This window comes from Phyllobates terribilis, unplaced genomic scaffold (assembly GCF_046119375.1).
Source record: "Phyllobates terribilis strain yellow unplaced genomic scaffold, ASM4611937v1 Scaffold_2__4_contigs__length_985480577, whole genome shotgun sequence".
Classification (NCBI taxonomy): Eukaryota; Metazoa; Chordata; class Amphibia; order Anura; family Dendrobatidae; genus Phyllobates; species Phyllobates terribilis.
The window spans coordinates 833863026-833879104 of NW_027362762.1; the positions used below are offsets into that span (position 1 = coordinate 833863026).

The window sequence follows — 16079 nt, forward strand, 5'->3', positions numbered from 1 at the left end:
AATCTGACAATGTGGCCCTCAGAACAAAAAAAGGTTGTGCACCCCTGGTCTCATGTGTATGACCATGAACAGTGTGGTATCCTATAATCCTACACATCACACAGGTCCCTTCCAGTGTTGTCTTACCCATAATCATAATAAAAAACAACAGTCCAAACAGTAATAAAAAAAGATGGAGAAAACGTAAGAATTGGCAAAATCCACCCATCGCTCACTCAAGAGTTCTAGATTTATACAGAGCACACAAGAGTAGGGGGATGGGTGGGAGGGCTCAAGGTTTGGACTTCATTGGGCTCTGTAAGCAAAGCTTGTTGTGGCCTCTGTACATCGGCCCACACTGATTTATAATGGCGCATCTGTCATTTTAACAGCAAGGGAAGGGCTACAAGCGATGTTACTCTTGCGGTCAAGACTTGGAGGGCATCTTAAGTCTTTAATATACGGAACATCCTGATACAAAGCAAGGAATTCAACAAAGGTGAACCAGTCTCTATGCAGAAGCCGAGCTTACTGCAGGAAGGTTTGCTGAAGTGCTTGCAGACAGTACAGCTTGGTGCCAATAACCTTGACTGACCCGATGAGTATCACAGCTGACGCCAAAATAAAATTCTCAGCAATCATGTTGACTTGCATTTACCCAGACATATAAAATGTCAGTGCTGAGCAAGAATCACGTGCCATGAAGAGCAGACATGATAATTGATCACAAGCAGAAGAATGTATACAGGACGAACTTCACAAGGGGGACCTCAGAACGTAGCTTAGGGTGTGGGCACAAGGGTTGTATGCGCAGTGTTTCACATCTATATATATATATATATAATTGTTTTATCCCGTCTGTCTGTCTTTCTGTCCAGGAAATCCCACGTCGCTCATTGGTCCGGCCGCGGCCAATCAGCGACGCGGGATTTCAGAAAAAAGATGGCAGCCGTTCGCCACTCATCTGCTGGACGGAGGTCAGCGGCGATGCAGTGGGGAGATGAGCGGCGCTAGCAGCAGAACTACCCCGACCGGCGCCGCTGACCTCCATGCGGCTAACGTCGGAAGATCAGCGGCTTGGCCCGCTGATCTCCCGACAGCAAGTGTGAACGGAGGACCGGGGAGCGGCGCCGCCGGTCGGGAAGCTTCTGCTGCGAGCAGCCGCTCATCTCCCAGCAGAAGGAGCCGCACAGGCAGCGCCGCTCCCGGGCCCACACTAATATGGAGCCGCACAAGCAGCGCCGCTCCCGGGCCCACACCAATATGACGCTGATTGGTTGCGGTCGACGCCCGCGACCAATCAGCGATATGGGCGGCAAGTTTTAAAGCCGCTCTACTGATTGGTCGCGGCCGCCATCCGCGACCAATCAGTGAGATTGGTGCCAAATTTAAACAATGCTCTGCTGATTGGTAGCGGTCGCCGGCCGCAACCAAGCAGCATTATTGGCGCCAAATTTAAACCCCGCTCTGCTAATTGGTCGCGGTCGCGACTAATCAGCGATTTTATCGCCAAATTTAAACAAGCTCTCCGGTCCTCACTAACACAGTTCGCTGATTGATTGGTCGCGGCTGCCACCCGCGACCAATCAGCGATATTGCCGCCAAATTTAAACACCGTTTTGCTGCTTGGTCGCGGTTGCCGGCCGCGACCAATCAGCGATTTTGGCGCCAAATTTAAACAACGCTCTGCTGATTGCGCCCGTTCGGCCGCATACATATTCTAGATTACCCGATGCGTTAGAATCGGGCCACCATCTAGTATTACACATAATACAGATATCGATGGGCTCCGCTGACAATCTAATGTGTATGGGACTGCGGCCAATTGATTGTCGGGGGGGACAGGTAGATTGGCCATGTTAGATTTCAGACTGCGGATCACATTGTTCTCCCGGAGATAAGCCGCGGGCCTGTTTCGGGATCATTTTTGACTATTCGCATTTTTTTTTTTCCCCCTTTGATATGTTAAAAAAAAATAAGAAAACTGCTTTAGGTTTTTCACGCCAAGCTTCTCCTAGCCTTAGACACTGAACAATGGACAGTCACATGGTTGCAACTCGGGAGACATCTGTATGCAATGTTATTTATTAATTGTTTTTTACATATGTTTTCAGGCTTCCCGACAGGTTTATGCTACATGGGACCACGGCCCAACAGCCTACACAGAACAGACACAGCCAAGAAGTTTTTTTGCCAGTAGCAACTGGCTGTCTGGCATCCGGGTGTCGACAAGCTCAACTGTAACCCACAACGTTTTGTGTTACTCACCAGCTACAAATGGGTGAAACAATAAAATCAAAAACTTCAAGGTGGCAAAGCAAGCAGCAGCCTCAACCATAGTATTCTACACTATAAGGGCTCATGACAACTGTACTTTGTCTGATTGCCGTCCGTGATACTGCGGATTACATTCTAGGAAATCTCATTGCTGTGGAAATTAACCTGCAGTGCGCGTGTAAGATCTGTAACATTTACACTGCAAATTGTCACCCTGTATTTCACCCTCTGCATAGAGGAAAACCTGCATGTCCGCAATAAAGTCAGCTCCATTTTTTGGAAGAACATCTCGTTAAAGCACAGCTATGGAACACTTCAGATATATTAAAAAAAAAAAAATTAAAAAATTATAGATAGATAGTCATAGCTATGTAACACCACAGATAACATGTTCTGTCAGCCAGAACATGTTCTTTGTATACCGCCTTAGGAAATGTGATTAACACCAGAAATCCTCGAGATCACAGACACAAACATACGAAATGCTCAGGAAAGCAAACGAACCGACAAGCATCATGTAGAGACACAGAAATGACCCGAGTTACCTGCAGCGAGCCCGGTGATGTCCATGATTACCGGCGTATCATGGTACTACTCTACAGGAGGCCATAAGAGACAGCTGTAGCACTGCGGTAATAACTACACGAGGGGAGCAGATTTGGGCTAATATTGAAGACAAAGTTTGAAAAATGCTGTGGGTGTGTCCGCAACCCGAGGCAGAGGGAAGAACAGGCTGAGTGGGTTTAACGCGTCTAGAGATTCTCTCTCTTGGTTATGGAGCCAGCTTAATGTTTGAGCTCCTGGCAGGGAACATTTCATGCTCCAACTAACCACAAATCGGGAACGTCATATGATCCAAACAAGGGATATTATGTGTTACTCCTGCAGAGATGGAAGCCGAGCAGCACGCCGGTCACACACAGAAGCGACGCACGCGGATGCATCATTAAACCACAGAACAATTCTCACGTTCCTCTCGGCTTCCCTTCTTCTACAAGATTCTCCCAACTGATCATTTCCGCTATACAGTTCATAAATCTTGTTGCTCAGGAATTATAACCTTTTATTATGCAATAACTTTTTTTTTTTTTTTACGTTTTCAGGTCGCAAGAAAATGATTAAACAGATTCCTGGTAAACTTGCCAAACTCCTATAAGATTATGCACTGGTGACCAATAAACTGCCTGAGGAGTTTAAGGGTAGTCTTAGTTGATAAATGGATAAAATTGCAAAGTGCTTGTAAAAACGAACAACTTTGCAATTCGCCTCTCACTTAAATTCCCTCAAGAACAGAAAGATTTTTAATTCTATAGTCTCCAGCTCGTTGCAGAGAATACTGGCAACCTCTGCCGTCTATCAGTTGGCTGTTTTTCCTAGACTAGGAGTGTGTGCTTACAAGCCATTAGCTACACCGCTTGTAAGCGCTACTCTGAAGGTGGCTAGATCCAGCCAGCTTTATTACTCATGCATTTCTCCAATGTCACAAATCTGCCTCTGCTTGCAACAGAAGAGTGCACAGTTCAGAACAGCAGTAGAGACTGCTGGAAAGAGAGCACGCTACTCCGTTTTCTTCAGCAGTCCCATGACAATGAGTAGAGAGGATGCCAAGCAGGCGCACATCTGCTCCATTCAAGACAGGGTTCTATAGCGGACGGGTTCCGGAGTTTCGTTCTTGGGATCGCTGGCGGTTCCAGCAGTCAGTAAGCTGCTCCCCATCCTATGCAATGGGGATAATTTACTAAATTGGGAAAAAAAACTTTAAATGGTTATTCTTTGCTTGTATCTTCAGAAGCGCACCTTTACCCAGGCGAGACTCTGCACAGATCATTTCCCTGTGCAATGTTCTTACAGATAGTTGAGGGGCCTAGGAGGTCAGACACCCTGCGATCAGCAAGTTGTCTCCTATCCTTTCGATAGGGAATAGCTTAGTGTATTGAAATAATTCTTTAATGGCTGCACAACAGCATCACATAATGTTGCATATGGCTTAACAATCCGCTCGTTATAGTTATAGCTAGCATTAGGATTTGTTAACTGTAAAAGTAGAATAATATCTTGGCTCTCCCCTTAAGTACAGCGCCACTCTTGCCCAATGGCAGAGTCTGATATTGCACCTCAGCCCAATTCACCATCATGCGGCTGCAATTTAATATTATACACAGCACAGAAGAGGAGCCCTTTCTGAGGGGAGCGGGGAGATTTAGTTTTGGGAAACAATCCCCACAACAACTGGTATCCAGTTCCCCCCGATCTACTTCCATAATGGAGTGGGAATCTGCAGGCTTTTACCACAATCAGAAGTGTAGCGATCCGCAGCCCTTGCAAGCCTTTCACTTTGCAGCATTCCTTTATTTGCTTTATCCACGGTGGGGTCAGCTGTTCTTCCCGGACCCCCTGACTGCTGAGTAACAAAGTTCAAAGCTGGAGCAGCAGAGGCCGGGAGCGAGGGATGGAGGCCTGGCGCAGCCGTCATGCCAGCTGGAAGGTCACTGTGAAAGGCATTGGAAGTGTGCGAGGACTCTGAAGAACGTCCTGAGTGATTGGAAGGGGGGTGAACATGTTCACAACCACAGATCCCCTCGTCTTCTTCAGAGTCCTGACCAGCGCAGTCCTCGGAAAGCTCCTCAGATGTATCTTGGTAGAAGGTTGAGGCCGGAGTCTGAAGCTCATCATCAACAAATGTCCCGTACGGACAGCAGTCATAATCACTGCCGGCTAGGTCCTGCATAGAAGCCTTTGTCCTTGTCGAGTCCCGTAAAAGTGAGGTGGCTTCATCATCCGGCTGAGTGCCCAGCTTCTGAAAAACAACTTGTCGGCAGCGTCCGCAGCAATGACAACAAATGCTGTTCCCCATTATCCTTGACGAGGCCTCTGTATAGGACACGTACCTCTCACCCGCATGATTCCCAACTCGCCACTTGTGCATTGACGTTACTATTAATAAAAAGGCACCGTGGCTGGACAGCCTGCAGATCCTGAATGTGATTCTGAAGGGTGGTGCATGGGCTATGAAGTCATTGGCCCAAGGCCAGTACTGGGCACCTAGCAATACCCAGACGCTCAAAAGACAGTGGATTTCATGGACGCCTATACAGGAATAGTGAAAGAGGCCTAAACCAGGAGCGTGTGCCCTCCGGAACTGCGAATCAAGGTCAACTTTTCAGTAACATCTACAAAATGCAGCAACGATGCCGCACAGCTTTCAGACCAGGGAGAAGAAGTGGAACATTTTTAAACGTATTGCCCAACACTATTTAAGAAGAAAAAAATCTTTAGAGGGGTTTTCCCCAAATCACAAGTTCTATCCATAAGACCTTGAATAACTTGCCGATCATTGGAGTCTGACCGCTGGGATCCCCCCGATCACGAGAACAGGGATCCACATCTCGAATGGAGAGGAGGTGCACATGCTCGGCCTCATTCATGGTCTATGGCAGGGTTCCCCAACTCCAGTCCTCAAGGCCCACCAACAGGTCATGTTTTCAGGATTTCCTTAGTATTGCACAGGTGATGTAACTATTGCCTGTGCTGATGCTGGAATTATCACCTGTGCAATACTAAGGAAATCCTGAAAACATGACCTGTTGGTGGGCCTTGAGGACTGGAGTTGGGGAACCCTGGTCTATGGGACTGTCGGAAATGGCTGAGGACGGTTCTCGGATCAGGATTGCTGTATTCCGTTGTAGACTAGGCCTCGTACAGTAAGACAGTGTGATGGCCACAATACAGCTACACTCAGGGGTTGCTGATAATTTTTATTTTTATAGCGCCAACATATTCCACAGCACTTTACAATTTTACGGGGGACTTATACAAACAATACAGAATAAGCATTTCTCAAATCAAAAGGAGTGAGGGCCCTGCTCGCAAGCTTACAGTCTATGAGGAAATGGGGGAGACACAAAAGGTAAAAAGTGTACATATATTATATAATGCAGCCTTGATATACTAAATAGGATAAATAATAATACATGGACTGGTCGCCAGCCAGTATGTGTACAGTCCTGACCGAGGCTATTAAGTACATGGTTGTATGAACCTGAAATTGAAGAAGATTTTAATATGGGGGAAAACTGGGACAGACAGATAGTGTCTTTAGGCGATACGCCAGTCTAAAGAAATGGGTTTTTAAGGTCCGCTTCAAACTGTGGGTATTGGGAATTAATCAAACTGTCCTGGGTAGTGCATTCCAAAGAATTGGCGCGGAGCATTAGGTTTTGCTAAGCATTTTGGGTAAAGTGTCATCTTCAGACAGACACCACTCCAAATAACCCCCAACTATTGGAAATGGAAAATAACAAAATCAGTCTTTAACCACCCTACTGTTCCAGCACTGCCTCTGGTCTTTACTGACATAGCTGCAGTGTCACTACTAGTACAGCACATGACCGCTGTAGCCAATCACTAGGCTCTGCGGTGATGCTGAGGGAGGTGGCACAAGACCACTGAGATTAGCTGCAGCAGCCACATACTGTAGTTGTGATGTCCACACTGCAGCCATGTTACAAAATCTGGGGGCACCAGTGGAGGGGAAGCGCTGTAGCGACAGATATAAAACATTGATTGTGAAACTTTTAAACAGAGAAATCCTAGGGAAAAAAAATTTAAATGGAAAACTGCCGTAAGAGATTTTTCCACAAATAACATCTAGCACATAATAGGTGATAAATGTCTGATCGATGGGACCCCCATGATTACTAGGATGAGGGTCCCCAATTGCCACGTTCACCCTCATTACTTTGCCGCTCCATTCTATATGTATAGGGCTGTAAGAAAAAGCTGAGCGCTGTATGTGGCCGTCACTGTCACAGATCCAAACACTTGGTCCTGATTCACACTCGTCCGTGCTGAGGTGTGCGGTTAGGTCGGACATGCGGTTCTGGAACCTGGTTCTCGTGATTAGAGGAAATGGCACCGATCAAATATCAACGGGATAAATATCTATTGTAAACTTCATTTTATTTAGATGTATCAGAACAAAAAATGTTGAATAAAAATAAAATCAACAAGTCAAATTCCCAAGGTCCCAATGGAGGCAGTGAAAACACCATGACCGGTTCATCAATGTGATTATAATCAGGGCTGTGGAGTCGGTAAGCCAAACCTGCGACTCAGACTCCTCAATTTCCCTTACACCGACTCAGACTCCACCTCCCACATATATTGCTTATATTTAAGTGAAAAATTTATTGTAGTACAATGTGAACATCAGACATTTAATCATTTAGATGGAGGGATAGACAGATGACAGCTACAGCCAGCAAATAGTACATTGCACATATAGTTCACACACATTGTACAGAGAGCACATAATAATCACCTACAATATTAGCATTAGTTACCTTCCTGTGACAGATGAGCAGTAGTACTTTCACTTTCTCCAACTCGGGCCCAGGAATCAGATCCTGTGCAGGGCAGACACCCCTCCCCCCTCCTCTCTCTGGTGAAGACGGCAGAAGACAGGACAGAAGAGGGGAGATTGCCCCCTGCAGTCTGGAGCCAGTGCAGGATGGGAGCACTGCAGCATACAAGTGAGTTTTGATAGGTGCGTGGCCCTGCTTCTAGGGGTGGGGGTGGGGCAGCTGACCCCCCTGCCCCTCGCTGGCTACGGCCATGATTCACACACAGCGTTTTTTGCGGATCTGTTTTTTGCAGTAAAATGCAGTGTCTCTGGGCATCCCAGAAAAGTCAATGGGTTTCAAGATATGACATTCAGACACATCGTTTTGTGAGGATCCGTTTTTGGGCTCAAAAACGGATCCTCACAAAGAATGAGCATGTCAGTTTGTGCGGCGTTTTTCTAATCTGCTTTTGCTATTGAAAACATTATCTATGAGCTCAAAAACCTTTCAGGTGATGTGTTTTTTTTTTAAAAAGCTGATGTGCTTTTGCAGCTGAAAAAAGTATCCTCAAAAAAACGCAGCAAAAACACTGTGTGTGAATGTAGCCTTAGATCAGGAATAGAACAGCCATTTATAGGACATTTCATAACTTTCCCAAATTCCTATGAAAAAATATTCCCCACAAACTGCATTGATCTACTGCACCCAATTTATTATATATTTTAGGAGTCGGAGTCAGTCCATTTTATACCGACTCCACCGCTCTGATTATAATGGAAGCCACAATGCTGGACACAACAGATGCCGGAGGCGCCTTGGACCCTTCTAAGTCTTATAACTTCCACCAAGGTGTCAATCATTCTGCTTGCTGCACTATTTTTCCTGTCAATAACTAAAGGACCCCCGACACTTGTCAAAACTTTTTAGAATCCAGAACAAACCAAAATAGGATTTGACAATACGATCGGCGACTGTTATTGTCGGCCCTTCAGCAGAAAAAGTGCACAGTACTATTGTCATAAACCTAACAAATAATTAATCTGAATTCGGACAGAGTCTCCTTGTTTTTAAAGTGCAGGTCCTCAATATTTGTGTGCAAGTCGCATCCGGCCGGCAGGAACCAGGATATGACCTAAAAGTTTCCTCACACTGTAGACTCTTCTAGGGAACATGGGTGACAGACAGCGTTTCCCACTCAGGACACCGACCAGGAGCCCCCAATCATCTCTGAGGCTGTCCGTCATCCAACCACAATGGATAGGGGCTATGCCACACCAGCCTTCCACACGAGGCATTCACTCTCCGGATCGGCACCATCACAAACTTCTCCAGACAGCTCCACTTTAGAGGAGGGTTTTTCTATCTATAGGATAAATTCAGACGAGCACATTTTCGGTCCACGTGCACAATGGACCAATGTTAGACTATGTGATTAGTTTCTGCATGGGCAACAAATCTCAGCATATTTAATAGCTGGCGAGCACCTGGAGCCAATAACTTCTGCAATCTGCAGACATGGCAGATCTGCAAAGTTCAGCCCTCATCTGAACGTAGCCATAAAGTAATAAAGCTTGTGCTGGCACACACCCAGCAAGGGCATATATGGCTGGTATATCTCTATACTGATGAGCCATATCTGATACCTTTTATTTCTAGCTATGGTCACTTACCATTACCCGATTGTTTTGGGGCATCATCTACCCCATGTTCTCTATAGATTCTTTATTGTGTTTCATCTACACTGCCTGATTCAATAAAATATTATACCTACTGTGATTATTAGTTTATGCATATCTATAATTCCTTCTCATACCCCACGCTTGGCCCCGATTATAGAAAAAAAAGCTTATACTCTCCGCACTATGCTGGCGTCGTTCCCACGGTGTCGGCACTCGCTGTTGCGGTGACACGTGAGCCTGGCGCCAGATCAGCGCTGACATCAGTGTCTCTGCCTTCACATGAATTGAACATGAAGAGGAAGTCAGATCAGCTGCAGCTCAGATTTCCACTTCATATTCAATTTGACAGAACGGGGGTGGGGTGGTGAGGTGACGCCAGCGCTGATTGGGTGCTGGGCATCACGTGTCACAACAACCACACGAGAGCCCTAGGACCGCGTGTGCAGACACTGCTGGAATGGCGCCAGCACAGGAGGAGAGTATAGACTTTATTTTATCGGGGCCAAACATTTAGATGAAGAAGGGGGTTGTCCTAGTAGTGGATAACCCCTTCAACTCTTGGAACATTAGTTTCATGATAATCTTGCAGTAAACAGGCTGACGGTAACAAACAAGCAAAACATCTGGCCCTGTCGAAGGGCAGAGCAAAGTACTGCAGTGTGCATGCGCCAGAAAAGACCAAAGAGCCCTGGCGCATGCGCACTGCAGTACTCTGCCCTCGTCAGGACAGAGAAGTGCGGCAGCGCAGGAGCGCGATGCCGGGGAGACTTGTGTGGATGATGTAGGGACACGTCATCCAAACGAAGCAAGAGGGAGGACAGCATCACAAGAAGGAGGGAAGCGCCAGACCAAGACGAGCGACACCCCTTGGACAGCCATCCCCCTGGTGGAGTATAATAAAACTTCTTTCTCTGGTCTTGCAGGCCGGGTTGGGGGCTTATATACAGCGTTATAGAATGCTGCATGAGAGGGCTGAAAGGTGGTGGGTCTTACCACATATGGGACAAACCTGGTGACAGGTTCCCCTTTAAGGTCACTTGTGTTTCTTTTCAGTATGTCAGGTTTTTAATAAAGCTGCTTTGTTTTGATACTTACTGTTACGTGGCTTTGATAAAACTATTGATAAGGTCATGAGTGGATTACAGGCGCTTTTTTCTGCTGCTACAACAGACTAAAACGCATTTGCTTTTTTATTGGTGGATTTTCCTCATCTCATTCAAGTCTATGGGGAAACTAAAAAACATAAGATTTTATGCACATAAAGGAATATTTAATTAACGCAGGAGAAATTGATGTGTTGCAGATTTAAAAAAAAAAACAAAAACAAAAAGCACCGCAGGTCAGTTTACGCTTGTTATAAAAGAAAAAAAAATAAAGCAGGGTGGATGTAAGATTTCTATACATCTCATCCACTTTGCTAAATCTGTGAGACGGGTGAAATCTTGTGTACCACATGAAATCTCATGGTTGTTGGCCGTGCATCACCCTGTGTGATCAGGACTGGCACTGCTGAGACAAATGGCAGCCTGTGTGCACTGAGCCATCCGTTTATTACACGTCGCTCAGGTTTTCCTCAGTCTGCCTGTGTGAACAGGCCATTAGCCTAAAGTCCCCGATCACACACTAATGTCGGCTGAATCACCCAATATCATCAGATTCGGCCAACAATGTAATGTGTATGGAGGAGTCGGCTGACTGATGGGCGGGAAAGATGTCAATTGCGCATAACTGAATATTGCTGCAGATACAGTAGAAAAATCCGCATCAAATGTGAACTTTCCCAATTATCACATTGCTGGTACTGCCATAGAAGAGCATGTATGCCTTACATCCCCTCACAGCACTGACACGTCTGCCAGCTCTGATAATGCGGCTAATCAGCAGCTGCAGGGGGTTCATGAACTGCGGCACGCAACGAGTTAACCTAACCATCTGTGTCCGCTCAGTAACCTAGCACTCACTTCCTGTTTCTACTGCCAACCACAACATGACGTGCAGTCACTTCCGGAGTTACGGGGCGCAACCAAGTCTATCAAACTACACGGGGGTGTTCTTTTATACAGCCAGCTTCCAGCATCCGTGCGGCGCTTTGGGACCGAGTAGTGTTACGTACAATGAGAAACACGGCAGTTCATTTGTAATTAAATATGTGCAATGGCGTACGGAGCCTGCGCTTAGAACCGCTATTTACACTGCACCCCTAAAAGTGTGGGAAAATGGTTTGGTCGGATGAAGGTGACCTTGATGAAAGCTCGGGAAGCAGATGACAAGCACGCTGGGGAGCTGTGGAGTGCGTGTTCCTACACTGCTCTGCTGTCACCGCCACACACGGGGGCTATGGCCGCCTGCAGTCAGCTGCTCAGGGCTGCAGTACAGATAGTGGCCATGTACACCAGTGGCGTCATTGCTGCTGTCTGCGGAGGACTTCTCCCGTGGGGCCATAGAAGTGCTCACACATCCGGGTCTCTACAAGGATCATTTATATAATAAGATCCTCAGCCCGGAGCAGAATGTCTGCACGGTGTAAACAGCTGAGGCCGCAGTCACGCGATCAGTATTTGGTCAGTGTTTTTCCTCAGTATTTGTAAGACAAAACCAGGAGTGGAACAGTCAGAGGAAAAGTATAAGAGAAACACGTCACCACTTCTGTATTTATCACCCACTCCTGGTTTTGACTTACAAATACTGAGGTAAAACACTGAACGGTTGATATTGTGGTGTATTAGACCACATGCAAACACTAACTCCACACGTGTCAATCCGCGCTCAGTGGCCTTTGCTTTTTGCTCACATGACAGACTGATCATTCATTTTTTGCTCCGTGCCTCCATTTTCCATCAGAGTTGCATGCAAAAAAATATATATATATATATATCTTTTGCAAAACCTCTACCCATTAAGGAGTAAAAAATGTACCGCCCTCGCATGGCATCCTTGTGCTGACAGGTTTTTTCACAAACCCATTGACTTGCATTAGTGAGTTTGATCTCGAGTCCAAGCCTCCATGTTTTATTCCTGCAGATTATTGGTGCACACAAAAACAACACAGCCGTGAAGATGCCCAGATACTATGATGAGTACCTGTTCTATCCAAGAAAAGCACGGAGAGATCTCGTACATGGGAAAAGGACGTCGGCCTGAGGCTCAATCATAATCCGTGGGAATCTCCAGGTTTATAAACCAGGGATGGAATATTATTGCCTGAGACTATGACCACAAGAGAGAAGTCTTAGGTTTATTACAGGGGGCTCGCACAGCACACCCTGCAACACAGAACATAACTCGGATCACTTTACGCTTTAGGAGTGACCCACGTTCTGATCAGTGACATTACGGGTCCAGGACAGTTGTGTGTTAGCACTGGATCCAGCCTGTGGGAAAGGCCTCTCTGCAATCAATTACAAACTGATGAAGATGGTGTATTATAATCGGCTACATGCAGATATTTATTGGAGGTTGTCACAGTCATCTGGAATCATGACAGTCAGTGATTTCTAGCAGACAGGAAACTGACTAAAGTGCAGCAAATAAATTTTGCTTCTTTTCATATAAAGGTTTACAGCCCATTCACAAAAATGCAGGAACAGGTCACGTTCCAAGACCTGTTGATGCATATTGTGAAGACCTCACAGCGAAGGACACAATCCCACAATGCACAAATATATGTCCTGCCACCAACAAGAGGAATCACACAACTCCCGCAGCCTGGAAGGTGAAGCTGAATCGTGGCTAATGATAAATTATATTCCTCCCACAGTCCCTGTGCAATAATCTGGAGTGGATGCACTGATGGACACCGGTCCAAACTGCAGATCCAGAGGATCATGTGAAGACAATGGCCTCCTCCATGTATGAGGCCATTGGAGCCGTCAGCACATCAGACATATCAACCATCAACAGCCCTTGCCCTGAAAAGATGTCACCCACCATACAAGAGTAACATGCCTGGAGAGGAATTACTTATACACATTTCGGTCCCTACAGTAACATTGCTGCTTTCCACAACAAGCAGCTATTTACTACAGGATCAGAGGCCATCGGGGCAGTGGAAGTAGTCCACGGCCAGGAATACAAGGGCACCATATAGTGCCAGCCATGCCGATCCAAAGGGCATTAAGTCAACACTGACCATACAGCAGGTCATCGGGTTGCCAGACAAGCACATGGCAGTGCCATCACAAGAGCGTGCCATGTACAGGGCCCAGATACTTTTATAGGATAATTCACCTGAGACACAACGTTTCCATTGTTTTATATGAAACCCAATGAAAAGAACATAGTGGTTGATACTGCCCCCCGCCTAGACCTGATTCCAATCAAACACTAGAGACCCCCTGAGCCCCTCACAGACAGCCCCCCCGATATTATAGGTGATGTCGGCTGCCACTCATCTCCAATCTGTGCCCATGTGTATGGCCACGGCCCCACTATCAGTATTTGGTCAGTATTTTTTCTCAGGAGTGGGAGACAAAACCAGGAGTGGGTGATAAATGCAGAATTGGTGACTTGTTTCCATTATACCTTTTCTCTGATTGTTCCTCACCTGGTTTTGGTTCCCACTCCTGAGAAAAAATACTGACCGAATACTGATCAAATACTGAAAGTGGGGCCGTGGCCTAAGGCTGACATTACATCTGGCCGCACACAGTTGCACAATCAGCGGCTGAGTGGTGGAGCAGACAGGAATAAGCGTGCACTGACGGTTTCTGGAGACAGTGCACCATGTGGCGGTATCTTATGGTGTATCCTAAAAAAAAAGCCATAAGACTAAAGTCACATATTAGGAGCCAATTCAGACTGTCAGTAGCGGACGGTCTGGAGTAATTGGTCAGCAGTAATCTATATAACTTGCAGAGCTGATAAATAAGATTAGTGACTAACTCTATGCAGAAATCCTGGTGGCAGCAATGTCAGGGGCAGCACAGCGGGTGCCCTGCCGATCTGCATACACTAATACGCCCCTGTGACCGTCCTCTCTGTCAGCCGCAGGTCACACTGGAGCAGGACGCTCCCTTACCGCAGCAGGGCCTCTTGTCCGGGCAGTGTGCGGGGGCCGCGGGGCTCTGCAGGCCGGGCTCCTCCGTCTTGCTCACCATGTCCTCTGTGCTGGGGCTGGAGGAGGGTCGCGCTGCTGGAAGGACAGAGCCGGCGCTGAACACACACACACGTGGTGCAGCTGTAACCTCTGCCACCCGACCTCCAAATCAGACTCTAGGACGGCAGCTGCCGAAGGACAAAACTCCAGCGGTCTGCTGACTCACTGAACGCCTTAAAGGGACAAGGAGAGATTTTTTTTTATCCAGCATAGCTACATAACTGGCCGAGGATAGTCACCGAAAATGACTGTTGCGTTATTTAATGTAACAAGCCTAACAGTGTGATGTGTACAAAGCAAAAAAAAATAAATAGTAAGGCTATGTTCCCACAAGGAGCTTTTGATGTTGCAGAATTTCTGCACCATTTCTGCATTTATTATTTAAATCAGGTTATTTGCCTTTTTTATTATGTTTTTTTTTACATGCGTTTTGACGCTGCAGTTTCTGTCTGTTTGGTGTGTCATTCTGTAAATAAAGCTGCTTTGTTTTTGATATTTCCTGGTATTTGGCTTTGACAAACCTTTATTGATACAGTGCGGATTACATGCATTGTTGATGAGTTTCCTCCATGGACAGACTCTAAAAACGCATGTGCTTTCTTTTTATTGCTGTGGATTTTCCGCATCTAATGCAAGTCTATAGGTAAAATTCCACACAGAAAACTCAGCAAGAGAAAGTGACATGGTGTGGATTTGAAAAGCGCACTGCAGATCAGTTTACTCTGATTAAATAAGAAGCACAGTGTGCAGGAGATTCCTATAACTCCCATTCACTTTGCTGGACCTGTAAGGCTACGTTCCCACGATGAGTTTTTAGTGACTTTTTGACGCTGTGTATTTTTGCTGTGTCAAAAACGCATCATCTTACAGTTCCAGAGTAAACTGAGCTGCAGTCAGTGTTTCAAATCTGCAGCACGTCAATTTCTCTTGTGGGTGCACAGAGTTTTCCCCATAGACTTGCATTAGGTGCAGAAATTCCACAAATAAAGAACACACATGAGTTTTTAGTGCATTTCCACAGTGGAAACGCATCAAAAACGCATGTAATCTGCACCTAAGTATTGTTATGGTAAATATTTATACTATGCTTCATTATTTAGACAATTCATATATGTAATTGATAATTTTGTATTTTTAATATTAGCTTTATAAGAGTTATTCATAAATAACAGGGTGTTGTCTCTGATATAGAGATTTATTAAAGTCTTCCTTTGTTTCTAAACGTATAGTAAACTAGATAAAGGCAGATCCTAAGGAATGCAGCGGAATACATAATTTACAACTTTGTTTTTCCCAACTTATCTTCCTTTTTAGGTAATGTAATGTAAGCCATTCCCACTTTCCTTATCTTTGTTGTTTGTAATAAAAACTTGTAACCAGGCATCTGAGGGCAGACAAGTCTGGGACACAGACAGAATTGGTTGTGTTCTCTTGTCTCTGATCGATCGATTCCCTGATTTGATCAAAACTGGCAAACGTGTGAAGCCTCTTGAGTTTCTCCTAAAATTTTCCATAAAGGTTTCTCCATCAGTATATCAATAAAGTTTTGTTAAAGCAAAAAAACAGGAAGTATCAAACACAAAGTAGCTTTATTTACAGCATGGCACACCAGAGACAAAAACGTAGAGTAAAAAATGCGATAAAAACGCAATGAAAAAAATGCAAATAACCTAATTTAACCCCTTTCCGACCTTGTCAGTAATAGTA

General features: G+C 45.7%; 1 protein-coding gene across 2 annotated transcripts in view; it reads right to left on the minus strand.

The window, feature by feature from the left end:
• CLUH (clustered mitochondria homolog) overlaps window positions 1-14528 on the minus strand; it is a 58155-nt gene extending 43627 nt beyond the window's left edge. Inside the window, exon 1 of one of the 2 annotated variants that reach the window (XM_073667798.1) lies at window positions 14295-14528. In XM_073667798.1, coding sequence (XP_073523899.1) covers window positions 14295-14373 — 79 coding nt within the window. In that variant the 5' untranslated portion in view covers window positions 14374-14528. Of the gene's footprint in view, window positions 1-2801; window positions 2951-14294 lie in introns of those variants that run through there. The other variant, XM_073667799.1, reaches the window with a different exon arrangement.
• Window positions 14529-16079: the final 1551 nt, after the last annotated feature.